Source organism: Lonchura striata, chromosome 12 (assembly GCF_046129695.1).
Source record: "Lonchura striata isolate bLonStr1 chromosome 12, bLonStr1.mat, whole genome shotgun sequence".
In the NCBI taxonomy this organism is placed as follows: domain Eukaryota; kingdom Metazoa; phylum Chordata; class Aves; order Passeriformes; family Estrildidae; genus Lonchura; species Lonchura striata.
Window position 1 is genome coordinate 14,878,144 of NC_134614.1, and position 17,617 is coordinate 14,895,760.

The window sequence follows — 17,617 nt, forward strand, 5'->3', positions numbered from 1 at the left end:
CATCTAGGCCTGCACATACAGGGACAGCCTTAACCATATCTATTTATTACACCTAAACTACGAAAATACTGCAGCCTTTACATGGTAGGAGTAAGAACCATGATAGGAACCTGTGGTCCATGCAGCTGAGACCACCCTAACTCCAGACACAAAATGTCACCAGGCCATGACAGAGATGTCACAGAGCTACACTCAGGGTAACCTAGCAATGTGGAGGTGGCCCAACACAGCTGGTGCACCACCAGCATCCTTCCCCATGGCTGCCTAATGCCAAGTGGGACATTACTGGCCACTCCATCTCATTCCCATGCCCCCTTGTCCCTGTGCCTTGACATCCATACTTCCAAGCACCTCCCTGCCTCCTCCCACCGCTCCATACCTGCTGGGCTTGTCCCAGTCATCTTCACTGAAGCTTCCATCCATGTAGGGGTAGCTTTTCCTAGGGTCTGCTGGAGGGGTGCTGCTCTTTTGCCTGCTGTGTCTCCACTCGTGTGGATGGAGGGCTATGCCGGCAGCCTGGGGTATGTACGTACCTAGGGAAGGCAAGAAGGAGTGGAGGAAAAGAGAGGGCAATACCTGGTCAGAAACCCCAAATGGAGTAGGACAGAGCCAGGAGAGCCTCCTTCCCTAGGTCCCAAAAGTGAGGTCACGTGGACTGTACACTTTCTATCTCAGTCATCCAAAAGTAGTTCTTCCAGTCTCTTCTGGCTTTAACCAAAGCAGCTTCTCAGGATGCTGACATGGGATGTCCCATTTCTCCCATTTCTCCCCTGCTTCTCAGTAGTTTTATGGTGTGGGTCTGGAATCCACAGACCTGGGAGTACACATACACACAGATGCAGATCCTGCCTCCAGCCAGTGTCAGCTGTGGTTAATAGCTTCTGTTTCCACACTGAACCCAGCAGAAATTATGTTGTTAAATCAGCCACCTTTAAATACAACAAGTTCTTCAAAGGGCAAAGGGAAGATCCTGACAAGCTTCCCTCAGTGGTGGTAATGAGGAAGAATCAGCTCTTAATCCTAAGAACTGCCAGCCAGGTCTCTCAGAATTCCCATACCTCTGGGATCAGCTGGTGCAAGTAGAGGAAGCTGCTTCAGGGACATGTGTGTGAAAGGCAAGGAATAGGCTGAAAAACTCTGCTGGCTTGAGAGCAGAGGATCATCTGTATCACATTTGACAGGAGATCAATACAGACTGTTAGTATGAAATCAGACATGTTTCACTACATCTGCCCCCATGGACTTTTCCATACTGCAGTGTCTTACTCCAGAGATGAAAATCCATCACTATCAAGTCACAAGATCCTCAAGTCTCATGAGAAGATGCCTAAACAGAAAACTTCCAAAACAGGTAATTCCTCAGCAGTGTCAGTGCCATCTGCAGTAGAAATAAATCCCCTGAGTCCCCTGCCCACCTCCTACTGCCCTATCCAGTGTTTCAGAGAAATCCTCAGAGCCTTTCCAAGAAATACCCTATACTCCCATCACTCGCTGTGCCAAGAAAACAGGAAGAAGTAATGGAGAAATATGTAATTAAGGGAGACCTGATGTTAGCTAAGAGCACTGGAAATACCCAAAGACAATGCCAACACTTTCTCTGAAAATGCCAAGGCCTGTTATTTCATTTAACTTATTGTTTCCTCTGTGTGTTTTTAAAGGTTAGACTTCTCTGGAGAAAGCCCCAGGAAAATTGCTTGCCAGCATCTTACAGCAGTGGGAAGCCCTCACTGCCTGCCAGAGCAGGACAGGGGCCTTGGATGCAGCTTCCTGCAGTGGCTGGGCAGCAGGTCTGGGCTGGGCACAGGGGCACAGGTCCAGAGCAGTCACTTGGAATCATTATAGAGTCACCTCCTCCTTCCAGAGAGAAGGGCTGGATCCCTGGGATTCAGAGCCACCTGGTGGCATGTTCCCACCAGGCCCAGCACAGCTTCCCTGCTAAAATCCTTCTTTGAGCCATGTCCTGCTGCTGTGGATAAACCTAAAAGCCTACAAGGCTGCAGAGCCTGATCTCTGGATCTCCATTTGGGGTGTAATCCCCAGTCTCCAGGCTCTTTAATTCCCAGGTTTCTGTGCCATCCCATGGGCAACCATCCATGACCTTCTCCCTACCTTCCAGCACCCCTCTTCCAGCACCAGCACCACTGCACCACCATGCAGCCAAATGCAATTACCAGGGAAGACAAGAGAGCCCCTGAAGCAAAGTTGCAGTGTGTGGATCTTGGGCAAGTTGGCACCAGCCCCGCTCCCTGGGGCACTGTGCTCAATTACTTGTTCTCAATTTACCAGCAAAGCAATCACTTCCCAGTGTCCAGCTTGTGTTAACATTCAATTAGGTGGAGAAGGATTGCAGCATTATGAAGGCCAGGGGATTACTCCTTAATGAAGCCTCCAGTCCCAACTGTGCTCCCAAATTAAGACTTCAGATGAACAGAGGCTGAAGGAAGATGCAGGGATGGGGAAAGAGACACTTGGGCAGTGCTGTCCTTTGAACTCAGCCAGAGTGCAGTGCACTCACACTTTGCAGAACACCCTGCAGCATCCCTCCCTGTTCTCACATTCTGCTCTGGACAGGAGCTTTCCCACCAGTTTCCTGTTGTGCATTGATTCAAGATTTTGGTTTGTTTCAACACTGGCTAATGCTAGCTTACATCACTGAATCTGGTGTAACTATTTTCCAGGGCTTTTCTCCAAGTAAAAATATATTCCCATGACTAGAGTATCCTCCACTCCAGTTCCACATCTGCTAGAAGTTACAGCTGAATAAACTTGACCTTGAAGACATGTGTTTATCTGATCACTCACTAGAGAGAGATACTTTCTTGTGGTATTACCTTAATTATTTTGTTAAGCAAGTGCTTCTAGTCACAAGACATTCTAGTGGATTTTAAAACATCCTGAAGAGGATTGTTATGTCCTACCAGGTCTCTCTGGAGAAATAAAAGTAAGCTATGGACCAAATACTCTGTAAAACATATGGCCAGTGAATACTGCCTCTGATTATGTGAATTATAAAGTGCTGTAAAGGTTTTGAAAATTATGAGAACAATGTGATGCCATATAAGCCAGAAAAAATATGCCAATAAAAGCCTAAACAGATATGCCAACTCAAAGCATCACAAGAGTGCATTCTAAAATATATTTTGTTCCCTTCTGGAAGCAAGAGGACATAAAATGTGGCCAGGCCACAGGCTTTGGCTCATATTCAGAGACAAGACCCAGACAAAGCAGAAACCCCTAAGAAAACACAACCCCGGCTTACCTTGGCTTCCATACCCAGCATCAATGGCAGAGCCATCCCAGGACTCCACAGTATTGTCCACACTCGGAATTGTGGTGGAGTATATCTCAGACAGCTTGCTAGTTTTCTGGGAGTCTGTCAGCTCATCTTCTGGGTCACTTATTTCGTTTATGCTCCCCGACTTCTTGGGGTAGGATTCTGCAACCAGAACATCCTTCTTTAGCAGGCACGAAGAGCAAGCCTCAGGGAAAAGTTCGTGCTGACATGGGAGCAAGCCCAGGTACTGTAAGTCTTTAAACTACCTCTTTTAGCTCTTCAAAAGTAGCTGAGAAAGGCATGTGCAATGAAGCTGAAAGGATTTAATGCATTACTCTTATCTTAAGCAGAATCAAGAAAAAATGCCTTTCTGAGTTTTTTAACACATGGAATACAAGGAGCAGCCATGGGGATTTGAGGATTACCACACATGAGAGAGTTGGGACCTAATCTCAATTCACAAGCACATCTTGCTGTACCTTTGGAAGCTTCCTCCAAACAACCCTGCCCAGAGAAGTGCTGGCTCCTGCAAGCAATACCCTGTAGCTTCTCTGGATTCAGAGGGCCTCCTTTATACTCAGAGCAGCACCAGGGCAGGTGCTGGCTGCAAACTTGGCTACAAACAGATGTTTTAATTAGACTCCAATGACAACCACCACTGCTGAAGTTATAGCCCTCTTCCACGACTGTACAGCCTTGCAAGAACTCAAAGCTAACCACCACTTCTCCAGAGGTCTCCAGAGTCTTCCACGCATGTGACAACAGTGGAATTCCTGGGTGTGGTATTTTGAGGCTGAATTTCCCCGATCAGTGATTGGAAAATGGGAGCTGCATGTGAATGATGAAGCTCAGACCTTCCCTTCCATTATTTTAGTGCTAACAAGCCCTTACTGTCATTATATCAAATTTCCTTTCCAGCAAAAGCTATGCAAAGAATGGCTTCTCAGCACAAGCACTTCTTTGTACTGGATATTTTAAAGTCCTTGTTGATTAGGTATCTTGTTAGCCATCCACACCCTGGATCTCTGACCTGAGGGATAAAAAGCCCTCTGAAAGTCTGCATTTGTCAATGAGGACAGATTATTTTGCCAAACAAAGCCTGGTGTCCTCAAAGTCCCTATTTTCCAAGCCTTCAGAAGATTGCTCACCATGATTAACTCAAGATTACCTTGAAATTTCAATTACACCTGCTTCACTCTCAGAATGATTAACGACTTTCCAACAGGCACTTGCATGTCAATTATTTCACCAAGTGGCTGTGACAATGCTAAGTGTCAGCAGGGGGAGAAAAGAGCATTTCAGACAAAAGACCAGGACATTTAGCTACAGGGAAAGAGATGCTCCTTGTAGAGGAATCAACTCCCCAGTTCTATTTCTATTTGCCACATCTCTACTCCCTGCCCAGTCCTCATCCATTTGTAAAACAGGTGCATTGCCTCATATCTGCAAACTGCTTTGAGGTCTATAGAGGGTCTATGTTTAAGAGTGATGCCACTTCTTCAGATGCAGGACAGGCGCCCCAAGGGTTATGCTTGCTTAGAAAAGGTTTATCTCTTGATTTCTTCTAATTCCCACAGCACTCTGGGCTATTGGCTGGGTAAGCCCAGCCAAATCTACAGACTGCAGAAGCATGCCACCAAAAAAAGGAGGAAAATACTGGGGGTGGGAGAGACTGGAATGAAGCCAGGCACCTGGTACTTTCTGAATTTAATGAAAAAGCTTCTGCTTGGCTATGGTCATGCAATCAGGGAGAAAAGTATTCATGATCCCTCTTTTTTTCCAATCACCCTTCTGTCCCCATAAAACAGTGACCTGCCAGGGCTAAGTATGCTTCTGCTTTTTTATACTATGTCAACAACAGCTTCAAGGCCACAGGGAGCTTGTCAGGGAAACCAAAAGGGGATTCCTAGAATGAAGTTAGATGCTTTGAAAGATGATCTTAGAATCCCAAGCCAGGAAAAGAGGGGTAACAGATTTATTGCCAATTGTTTTCAAAAAGTTGAATTAAAATTGGGGGGGAGGGGGAGGGAATTCATGTATTCTGCCAACTCAGTCTCCTTGCTCATTTAGCAGGGTTATATTTAAAAAAAAAAAATCCCACATTCTTATACTTCTAAAAGCAATTTCTGTGGGAAATACCAACACAGACAGGGAATGGCAACAACAGTACAAGGTGTCAATCTGAATTAAAAATTACTATTGCAAATAAACCTGCTGTTTTATCTCTTCCCATCACCACAGAGAGGCTTTGGGTTGCCTTTTTTTTTTCATCTGTGAGTCTGAAGTTCAAGAAACACACATTTTCCCACTGCGTCCAACCATGCCCATGACCACACTGCCTCATCTCACCTTCCACAACAGGACAGAAACCCCCCAGCAGTGCCTGCTCCGTGGCCCAGGACCCCTTCTGGGTGAGCCTTCCCCCTCCCCACCCCAGCTCCTCAACTCACTCTCTGTCTGCTTCTTGATCTTGAGGGTGACGGTCTCCCCTGCCATCTGCAGCAGGTGAATGGCCTCGCTCAGCGGTTTGCCCTTGAGGCTCACGTTGTTGATTGCCAAGATCCGGTCTCCGACGTGGATGGCTCCGGTTCTGGAGGGAAAAAGGCACACTCAGGAGCTCCAGAGAAGCAATTCCTCCAGGATTCCTCTGGGGAACAGGACACTCAGCTCTTGCTTGGAGGAATTAACTCTCAGCATGCTAAAATATGTCTTTGTTCCCTCTTGGTACACTCTATACCTGTGACTTCCTCTTCACCACATACCAGGAATCTGGATCCCCCCCAGCTTCCATGTGCACAGACACACAAATACACATGGGAACCCATGCCTTCCTCAAATCCCAAGCCCCTCAGGAACTGGGAATGCAGACCAGCTTAGAGACAAAGCATTTCAATGCAACAGGGTTAAAATCACAAGCATTTTCACTATGTGGAGTCCAACACAGTCATCAAATATGGAACTAAAGAAAGACATGTTCACCCTGATGGAAAGAAATTATGAGACAGACCTAGAAACCTACTGGAGAAAACCCAAACCAAAATAGCTCAACAAAATTGCTCATGTGTGTGCAAGCATGAGCTGAACCAGCTGCAGTTAATGACATGCTTAAAGCTCACTCTACTCAGCTACACCCCTGTGGCTTTCTCCACCAGCTCGGGAAGAGATTGTGTTTTATTGCTCAGCCACGCTCCAGCACTGGCTATTGCTCTCACCTAGACAAATCCTGAGGCTTCAGCAACAGGCATGACAAACTGACAAGTCATGGCAATTCTGCTCCTCCTCCATCCTTCCTCTCTGTCTGCTCACAGCCAAAGGCTCACTTTACCTCTTCCCAGTGAAGCTCTGGGGAGAGCAGGCAGGGTAGGATTTGTCCACTGCCACAGCCACTGCCAAGGCTGGAGCTCACACTCCCCACTGGCTGGACTGAGCTTCCCAAACTCACACTCCAGCTCCCAAATGCCAGCACACAAGAGCAACCACCTCCTCCTCCAGTACCGCGGGAGGTTGTGCTATCAGGAACCTTTATGATGGAGTCAGGAGGAGATGCAAATCTGGACTGCAGTATCTTTTTGTCCTTTTTGGCAGGTTGCATCTCCAAACTAGACTGCAGACAGTTCCTGCAGAACTGGAATTTGATATATCAAGGCAGACAAAACAACTGCTTGGCTTTCCCCAAAATATCAAAGTTCTGTAGACACACTGCTGTGAAGCATCCACTCTAAGTACATCAAATCAGGAAATGCAGCCCAGCAGAAGGCAGGACTGCTCAGGCTGTGGCTTCTGCTGCTGCTGAGATATTCAGCAGTGCCATGATGGTCCCACCAGCCACTAGATGTCCGTCTTGTCCCACCCAAATCCGCCTGGAAAAGCAGTCGGGGAAACAAACATTTCTGCGCTCAAACAAATTACAAATTAAACTGGGACGGGAGTATTTGCCTTAAAAGTTTCAAGTAAAAAAAATCAAGCTAAACTGCTGTCAGTTTACAGAAGTAAACTCACTGCAGTCCTTCAGCATTCAAGGGTTTCCTGTTGTATTCCTGAACCCAGCACAGGGAAACATCCATCCAAGACACCAGCCCAACCACCCAACCCTGAACAACATGATGGCTCTGCAGTAACTGTGAAAGTCTCTCAGCAGGGAAAAATACAGAAACAGTTAAAGAGAAAGGTCATGTTCAGCCAGGTATTTTTCTTCAAAGGGGAGAAAAGTAAACCGAAGTCCAGTCCTCTCAGGGCCCCCCTGTGAGGTCATGCAGACAGAAGGTGAGCAGGACTGACAGAGAAAGAAGTTTCCAGCTAGTGACCCTTGTGCCTCTTCATTACTACCAACAGTCCTTAACTCACCTTGAACACAAAGCAGCCCAAGGAGCCGAGGGTTGCATGTCCCTTCTTGCTCAGAGGGGACATGCAAGAACAGAATTGAGTAACAGGTAAGTGGAATGATGTAAAAGGGGCTGCTAGAACTTCTCAGCAAGCACTGGGGAAAAGGTGGCTGCAGACTGTAGGGATTAACGTGGCACATGGGCAGGGTCACCATCCCTTTTCCTCCCTGCCAACATGGCTTGGTGTTGGGGCTTGGTGCTGGATCCTCCTAGACCAAACTCTCCTACAGCCACCCCCATCTACTTGAGCAGGTGGCACTAAAGGAGGCTGGTCTGGCACTTTAAAGTATCAGCAACAGCCAAAAATTGCTCTTGGAGAGCCATTACACCTCAACCAGAATTCAGTATTCAGGCACACTCCCTTGGTCAAGAATAAGGAAAACACAAGTCTTGTGGCACAGGCTTAAGCCATATGCAGGCACTCAAGGAGGGGACACAGAGAGTAACATGGGAGAGAGCCACAGCTTCACACCAATCTACCAGCCTGAAATGCTTTTGTAGGTTTCTGTAAGATCAGACACAAGGAAATAAAATGTTCAAGGTCAAAAAAAAACCTAAATCATCTGACTCTGAAGCCTTTTTGACTTAGGCAGCCTGTCACCCACAGACAGATGTGTGACAGATCCTAGAGGACACCCTGCCTCCCACACTGCCAGCAGCCCAAAATGCTGTGCTGTCTTTCACTTGTGCCTCCACAAGAATGGCCTGTGGATTCCTGTTATCAGACATTGAGATCAGGTCCACCCCATGTCAGTTCTGCCAAACCATGTTCTGTGCTCCAGCCAGAGCATGGATTTGGATTTAAATCCCCATCCTTCAATGAGAGCCTAAGGGCATCTGTGGTAGAGACATCAGGAAAGGGACAATTTAGGGTAGCACTAGGGGCACCCCTCTTCCCTTGACAAGGTCAAGTCATCCCCTTCTCTCACTCACAGGAGAAAAAAATGCACCTTTCCTGCAAACAGCCTTCATTTCAGAGCTCCTCGCCCTCCCCAGAGGGAGCCGAGGTTACCAGAGACATCCCCATGCTGTTATCTGCTATTCAGCCACAGTGAACATGCTGAACAGCTCCATCACTCTTCTCACAAGGCTATTCACTCCTCACTGCCTGCTGGCTCCTGATCAAAATTCAGTGGTACTGCAGTGCTTGCCTGCACATTTCTGGACGCAGCAGTCACTAATGTGCATCCGAGTTCAAAGGAGGAGCAGCCGTGGAATTGCAAAGGGAACTGAGATCAACACAGGTACAATTCTGTCTTCTGACACCTGACAGCATTTGAGCTGGCTGTTCTTAACCTCTCTCATGCTGGGTTGCAGGTACAGTACAGAAGTGCTACATAGAAAAAACCTTGGATACCCTGTGGCTACTATTTTATAGGGAAGAAGACCAAACCCTACAGTGGCAGGCAGTGATATAAAATCCCCAGCGAGAAGAATCACTAATGACTAAGTCCATCCCCTTCCTTCCCAGGAGACACAGACCTTCTGCATTCTGCAGCAAAGGGAAGCAATGGAAATGCACAGCAGCGTGCTGAGAATTCTGGGGACCCAATGCAGTAAAGGACACAGAGCTGTTTCACAGTCCAGCTAAGAGGGAGTGTGGTCTTGAAATGGAAAAAACCAAAAGGCCAGATCTGCTGTCAAACATCCCCAAGGTCTTGCACTTTACACCAGTTTGTTCAGGGCTTTTTTTGTTGCTGTTTTTTGTTGCAACACAAAGTAAGAGACCCTCAGAGAAGCATGAGTCAGGGCTGCCAAAATGATCTATTTACAAGTCACAGCTCCCATATAGAAAGATTAATTAAGATAGAGTGTATGACTCAGTTCCATCTTATACTCTCAGGAATGTCCTGATCCTTTAAGTCCCACACATCCACATATATTCAGACCCAGGCACACAGTAACCTCCCCAGCAGCTGAAGGTAAATCTGCTCCTACGTTTATTCAGCATAAATGTCTGATGCTTGGGCATGCCAACCTGCACTGAGATACCTCACATGTAACACACTGAGCAGCAAGCAAGGACAGGTCAGAATACACCTGAGATCCTGGGTTTCAGCAGGACACACCACTGCAATGGCCATAAGCCAGTTTACCAACAGGGGAGTCCTGGACAGAGTCTATGGTGGTTTTGTAGGCAGGCTGGGCACTCTGCTGACACAAGGTGTGCATGGCAAATCCAGATTGGGAAGCACCCCTATGGAAGAGGGGCAAATAAATATGTATTCCTGGCTGCAGAATTCACCTGACTCACTGGGTCTGACTTTTCCTGAGTGTCTCTCTCATTGCCCCAACACCACAGCCGCCCCTACCCTCCTCATGTTACTTGGTACCTTTAGAGCATCTTTCCTCCCTAGCAGACTAAGACACCAAAGAAGAGTTTATGACAGCAGAGGAAACTTGGCATGGTTCAAGACCCCTTCTTAATTCAACTGCTCTGTCCCCAGACCTCACCTCTCTGCCAGCCCTCGTTTAGTCAAGCCTGAAATGACAATGGGATCAAAAGGTTCCTCTGTCCCAGAGATGGTTATTCCCAAAGGGCCCCCGTATCGCTTCAGCTCCACCGTGTAGATAATAGCACCAGTTGTTTCCTGCTCATCTGAAAGAGAAAACAAGAATGCTGAATTCTTTTCATTTCCCAGTACAAGTAGTCATAGGAAAGACTTGCAGCATCTAGAAGCAAAAGTCAGAAGTCTTAGGTGACACTCATACCAAATAGGATTTTAACCTTCCAGACATCACTTAAGGGCAGAATAACAAAAATAGACTATAATCAATTGGAAAGTGGTGACTGGATAGCAGCAGCCCTTATCTTTGTTAGTTTGCGCTACCTATTGGGAAATGTCATTACAGTGGACAGGCACCAGTTTGCATCAGGATTTCTGTACCAGAGTTATCTTCATCCTTCCTAATCTTCAATTTGACCAGGTCTTCACACTGCCTTAAAATCTGCACAGCATCCTCCATTGAGCAATTGTCGAGTCGGATGTTATCAATGGCTAACAGCTTGTCTCCCGGCTCCAAGGTGCCAGTTCTACATGGAGAGGAAAAGAAAACTAAGAGTACATTTGTATTTGCCTTTCAGATCCCACCACACATTCAGTTCTGCAGTGGAAATGACAATATTAACTTTTTACTGTCCTTGATCTTTCCTGGAAAACAACCATGAGCTTAGTCTGGGATACCTGCAATTTTAAAGAGAGGAAATTTGTGTAGAGCATGTATCCAGACAGAACCAGCTAGGAAGGTTAGACAAATATCCTGGATAACCTACAACCCTGAAAATGCCTGATGTTTAACTGATAGATATTCTACCTCTTATGGAAACTCCTGTGTGAGCATTCTTAGAAATAAGCCATACAGCCACACTAAATTCCTCTGAATGCCTTGCTATGAGGTGTTGGGATCAGAGGGGAAGTCAATAAATCCCGAGTTATTTGCACAGTTCTCCACCAGTGCTCACAATTCACTCACTTTGTTCACCAAAGCAGGAGCTGAGACATGGCAAACTACCTGATAAACCATAGCACCTCCTGGGATGTAAGAAGCCATTTACCACATGCTCTTAAATGCTAAACATCCATCTCCTAGAGACTCAACACACATCTAAATCAGTGCCCTGGTCATCTTCTCCATTAGCTCAATTCTATTCACTTCAATACAGACAATTTTTATTGCAAACTCTACTGTGATCTAAGAAAAACCTCTAGTGCTGAGATCTCCTTGGATTCTGGAAATATCCAGACCCAAGTGGTGCTGCTTGGGCTACATTCAGCTTCTCTGGTCGACATTCTAACTATCATTGAAGGTCATTTTGCAGCGGGTTTGAGAGATGGAAAATCCTGCACTCACCTGTGTGCTACACTCCCCTTCTTGATGTCAGAGATGATCAAAGGATCCCCAAGCTTTCTGCTTGCAGCTGCAAAAGAGATACATGGTACAAAGCCTGGTATTGAGTTTGCTGTCTGGGATGGGGATGGTGGATAGTTAATGGGGAGAAGCAGCCATAAGGAAAGGGGATTTATATTCCCATCACAAAATGATGCTTCACAGTTGAATTCTGGAAGCCTCTCCAGAAAAAAAGAAAGACTAAATAAATAAATAAATAAATAAATAAATAAATAAATAAATAAAACCCTGCAGTTTTTTGATTGCTCTTTGCCCAGGTTAAGTTCCGTTGGACTCCTGAAGGAGAGGACATGTGGTGTCCAGCAGCAAGAGGTGTCCAACAAGAAGAGGTGGTACTCCAACCCCAGCACTGTTGAGCAGCCCTTACCACCCCTCACACACAAGAGAAGGGAGCCAAAGGCCATGGCTGCAGTCAGAATTAGCACTGCTGCCTGGAGAGCATCCAGCTCAGCCCTGTGCTCCATACAAGCATTTCTGTGTTCTTCAAGTAAAGTGGGCTGTGAAATTTTCCAGGTGGAAAATAACCCAGGGAAAAAGCTCTATTTTTCAGCTGGTTCAGCTCTCTAGGGCACTTAATCATAGAACCAGATGAATCAGGGGTGGTTTGTGCTGGAGCTGGAAGGGGTGGGTGGTTTCCAACTCTTATCTCCTGGCTGACCCTGATAACTTTTTCAGCCCACGAGATCCGAGCACGCATCTCTGGGAGCATTTACATTTTCAAACTTGCCTGCAAGACCTGATGCTCGCCTGAGATACCCAAGAGAGATTTATGACTCAAACTCCTGACCTCCTTGTCATCCACATGCCAAACATACACCAAGAAAGAGCATCCATTCCACCCTGCATCCTTCACTTCTGCCTTGCCATGGGAATTGCATTGCCTCATTTAAAGTTGACAGAGCTTCTCACAAAAACTGTGTGGGAAGAAAGAAACTCACAGCCTTTGAACATATCAGGTGCAGGGCAGAGATTAAAATATCTGTGAGGCACGTGGCACCAAACACACAGAGATCCACCTGCTTGAACAGCAGTTAGAGAGCACCCAGAAACTCAGACATAGTAAGTGTTTACCAACCTCTCTGCTCCAGATTCTTCTGTTGTTTATATTAATTTATGAGATTTAAAAATGCAAATCTATCCCAACACCTTTAAAGATATCCTCTCCCAGAAATAACCAAACCTTCTGTACTAAAGAGAGCAAAAAGACAGACAATCTCAGTTGTGGCAGGGCTGAGAACCTCAGTGAGGTCAGACTGCAAAAAGCAGACTGTGATTGATTTTAAATAGTCACAGCAATGTGACTGCTGAATAGTAGAGCCTGAAGGAATTATTTTCCCCATATTTTACTGGAGCCTGGTACCAGATAATTTTGGACTGGACACTCATGTTGTTCTTCTCTCTGCAGATCTAAGGGAGGAGGATGTGTTGTGGAGATTTCCAGAGGGTTTGTGCCTATATTCAGCCTGTCCACAGCATGGACCAGACTGCAGTCAGGACAAGAGACACTCGGCAAAGCTGAGCAGTGGGAATAAGGGCAAAACCAATGCAGAAATCCCCACACTGACTGAGAAGGCCACACACCATGGACTAACAGCACAGGGATTGAGATGTATCACTCTGATAATTATTTCTGTTGCTCTCCTTTTCAGTATAGGACATGTATTTGCTGCTGACAGGGGTGTACAGAGTGGTGTCTGAGCAGCAGTGAGGGCAGACCCTGTGAGCACCCCCTAAGCCCTGGGTCAGGTGGCATTGCTGCATGTTTAATCACTCCCTAGCCTGGTTCTGTCAAAACAATCCAGGTTAGCAAAGATACTTTTCACTGCAAGGTTTGTTTACTAGTTTCAAAGCAGAGGCAGTGTGACAGAAAGGGGTTAGGGAGGATCATAACCTGTCCTGGTGGTGGGCTGGGATGGCCATCTCTAACCTGACCAAGCCACAGCTGAACAACATGTCTGGAGACTATGAATAGCAAGAGAGAAAAACAGAGGAGAGGAAAAAAAAGGCAAGCAAGTACAGACAACAACATGCCTGGAGCTCTGCAGAATTTATGTTTATCTCAGCATCTGCCTTGCAAGTCCTGTGACATGTGGGGGGATCCTGCCCACAGTCTGTCTCTGAGCAGAGAACGAGACCTTGTCCTTCTGAAGCTCCACAGTTGGTGTCAGCACTGAACACAGCACAAGCCTCCCATGATAGAAGCAAGGGTAACAAACCAAGTGCTTTATCCATTAGAAAACAAAGCAAGTTTTAAAGAAAAATCATTCTGGGTTCTGTTTGCAGGCTTTTTTAAAAAGTTTTGCACAGATTTTCTTAAGACTTGAGTTAAATAGAAGAGCCATATATAACTGCATACAACTGTCCCTACCAATAGAGAACCCAAACTTGAATAAATGGCAGCCCTTGTAAATGTAAAACATTCCAAATATTCATCACAGAATCATTATAGAATCACTTGGATTGAAAGGGACTTTAAAGTCGTCTAGTTCCACTCATGGAACAGGGACATCTTCCACTAGACCAGGTTGCTTAAAGCCCCACCCAACCTGTCCTTGAACACTTCCAGGGATGGGGCATCATCACATTACATAATTACTTAATGTAAAATGCAAAGGCTTTATAAAACTATCAAATCTGAAGGGTAAGTTAGAGAGACTTAATGAATAACCATGTTCCCTCAAGAGGCGCAAGATACAAGGTTAAGATAATGAAATCTCACAGCACAGAACAGAGGCTTGTTGTTCATTCTAAAAACCTGCAATTACTGACTCCATTAATTAGCTTTTGGCATCCCAAAGCCCTTCCTGGCACCCTAGCAGAGTGTCCAGATGGGCTTCCTGCCTGTCTGCTGGGATCAGGTTGCCCTGAGCACCCCTGAGCCCCACAATTTTCACCATCCTGGGCCATTCACGCAGGGTGACAATGTCTCTCTGTACAACAGCTGCCTGTCTGACAGTGAGAGAGCTGCAATTCACTGAAGGGGTGCCTCAGTAGAGGTCAGAGCCATTAGATACATGAATCCCTAGTGAGATTTTGAATAGACAATTTCCAATTTGCTTGTAATTAAAACAGCACCAATCTAAAGTACATTGTTATTAGGGCTGTGGTCTTTGGCATTAAGACATTTGCACAGATGAGTAAAGCCTCTTTATCCATTCATTTCTGCTGTTAATGTGGCTATATCTCTTCAAAAGACATTGTCTTGGGAACTCTGCTGCAAGAAGACACAGTCTGGACACTCAGCCTTGCCTCTGGGTTTTGCTCTCCTGTGTGTGAAATGGAGATGGCAGCAAAGGAAGTCAAGGGAAGAGATGGAGGCAGGAGCTGGCCTGCAGAAACCCATGCTCACTCTCAGCAGGCATCCTGGCTGTGGCCTCCATCTGCCAGGGCAAGCCACTTCAGGTGCAAACAGACTCTTTTTCAGACCCATTTGTATTTTTGGAGGATTTACCAATACAAAAGATAGTTTAAATCTGCTCCAGTGGCCCAGAGAAGGCTCCATAAATCAACAGCTGGTAAAGGTAGAAGCATGTGGTGGAGAAGAAACTCAAAATGAAAACACTGCTTGGCAGTGGTGACATGGCAGTGATAAAAAGGTGAATTGATCAATACTGTTATTTACTTTTTATAAATTGCTTTCAGTCTCTCTGCTGGGATTGTGGCTAACTCTGTGTTTACACTGTGATGGATGATGAGGCCAGGAACACATGTCCAGTTTGTGTTTTTAATAGAATGCATAATGACTTGTACTGGTAAATTATTCCCCTCCAAGGAGAACAAGCACATATTTCACAGGCATCAACCCGTTAAAAATGCCCTTCATTATTGACCAAGCCAAAGCAGCACTGCCAATGTGCAGTTAAAGAAATTGTAATAATGCCATAAGAATGCATTTAAATAAGAAGCATTTTTAAATTGGAAATAACACAATCAGAAACCAAATAATCTCAGGATAGCTAAGGAATGAGAAGAGGAAAAAAGTGAATCAGAATTGATTACAAAGAGCAGCAGTGAAAATCAAATCCTCAGTACCCAACTTTTTCCTCTATCATTCATTAAGTTTAGCAGCAGGTGCATAAATTAGCAGTGCCTCTAGCAGGGTATCTGCCTCATCACGGATCCTTTTCCTTTCACAACCTCCAGGTAGCAAAACCAGATCAGGATATCCCACCAGGATAAAAGCACTGGAGTGAATCAGCTGCAGTGTGAGTGAGGGGGCAGGACAGGTGGCTGCTGAGCCTGCCCCGCCTGCAGACACGCTCGGCTGGGCTGGTGGCAGGGCACAGGCTAATACAGAGCCTGCAAAACTACATTTGCTTGGCTCTGAGATCCATCTTCTCACTAGGACAGTGATTACACGGCTTAAGTGACTTAATCGAAGTTATCTATCTCCCCAAATTCCAGTTTTATCACCTGCAAGCAGATATACTGCCAACTCCTTATCTGCAGTACTTCACACCAAGGGCACAGGAATTGATTTGCTAAGATATATAAAGGTAATTTGATAAACAAGCTATATAAAGCATTAATGCATATCTAAAATTAATAGCAATTTCAGTATCTCTTTAAACAGCTACACTAACACACCTCTACCCTACAGTGAATGTCACAACCAGCCCTTGGAGAGGATATTTGAGACAGGAAAAAAATCCCAAACTCTCAATAAAAAAGGTAATCTTTTGTATAATCAACTATCATTTTGCAGAGGGGAATAACAAATCTATATCTTATTTTAAGAGGTGAGGTATTGAATGTATGAGAATATGTGACTATTAGCTTCTCGCTGCTGGAGATTTTAATTTGCAATAGATTTACAGAAAACCTTCAAAGGCATAACTGCATCATTAGAGCTGGACACAGCCAGCAAGATCAGAGCATTTGAGGCATGTGTTCTGCTAATGGAGATGGGAGTTCAGGCTAACAAGGGTGAAATCTTCACATCCCTGTGTCAGAACTTTCAGTTTACCAGTATTTGCCTCCTCACCATTCTGAGCCCCAGAGGTTGCTGCATAAAGGTAAGCTTCAGAGTTCTTGGGGCAGAAAGGAGCATGCTCTGCTCTTCAGCCAGAGTAGCTGCTCTACAAGCAAATACCCTTCTCTCTGGGACAGAGGCTGAGGTACTGGAGCATGGAGAAAGTGAGAGTTTAGCTGGCTTTGTGTCCCTTCACCAGGAACAAGTACAGCTCCTTCTCTGTATGTTCATCCCAGAACCAGCAGCATCTGCCCCCCTTGTACACAAATCTCCTGGGTTTCCAGCCCCTTTATGAGCATTTCCAGCAGATTAATGGCTCCTACAGCCAGCTCCATTACAGGAATCCTTCCAACACATCCATCAAGAATCCTGCTCTCCCCCCACCCTTTACCTAGTCCATCTCCCAGTTAGCTCTGCAAGCCACAGCTCAGCAAGAACTTGGTCACACTTATTTCTGTAGTGCCACTCTGATGAGGTCGCAACACTTTCTGCCCATTTAGGAAGTCAGAGACAAACCTTCCCAGGCACAGGAATTTACTACAGAGAAGCCAGCTGAAGCCAAGAGGTAAAACTCAATGAAAGCAACTCATCTTACATCTGTAGTGTAGCTAGACTATAAAGCTCATTAATAAACCCAATTCTGTGGCCACAGCAGTGCAGTGGATCTTCTTCTGACCCCTTCACCTTGCCATCTACATAAGCTGCTCCAGTTTTACAGAGTAGGGAACAGGAATCCAATGCAAGAGGCCAGTAAACAAAGTCCTTTAAAACAGTAGTTATATATTTTTCCATACCAGAGGGAAAGCTGTAAAAGCTGTTTCTAGATCTACACTAACACTCAAGTCAGCAGAACTGAGAGGAAAGGAACTGAGCAAAACAGAGAAGGGTTATTTTTACCTCTTTTCTTTTGCTGCTTGCATCATACTCCTGCATGTACATCATGTCTCTGCAGGAAGTACTTAACATAAGGCTGCTTGCTTTGGTTTTAATGTTTGAAACTGATATATTTATCTGCCTGGTCAGAGGCAAAGTCAAAAAATGATGACCTAATTTGCTAAGGATCATGTGGACATAGGTTTA

At 45.6% G+C, this 17,617-nt stretch overlaps 1 protein-coding gene across 4 annotated transcripts in view; it reads right to left on the minus strand.

The window, feature by feature from the left end:
- Positions 1-17,617, minus strand: part of GRIP2 (glutamate receptor interacting protein 2) — a 256,543-nt gene that overhangs the window by 12,653 nt on the left and 226,273 nt on the right. For all 4 annotated transcript variants that reach the window (XM_021531534.3, XM_021531524.3, XM_021531545.3 and 1 more), the window contains exons 15-20: positions 11,509-11,575; positions 10,545-10,690; positions 10,111-10,255; positions 5,725-5,864; positions 3,260-3,436; positions 380-533 (exon numbers count right to left, since the gene is read on the minus strand). In XM_021531534.3, coding sequence (XP_021387209.1) covers positions 380-533; positions 3,260-3,436; positions 5,725-5,864; positions 10,111-10,255; positions 10,545-10,690; positions 11,509-11,575 — 829 coding nt within the window. The remainder of the gene's footprint in view (positions 1-379; positions 534-3,259; positions 3,437-5,724; positions 5,865-10,110; positions 10,256-10,544; positions 10,691-11,508; positions 11,576-17,617) is intronic.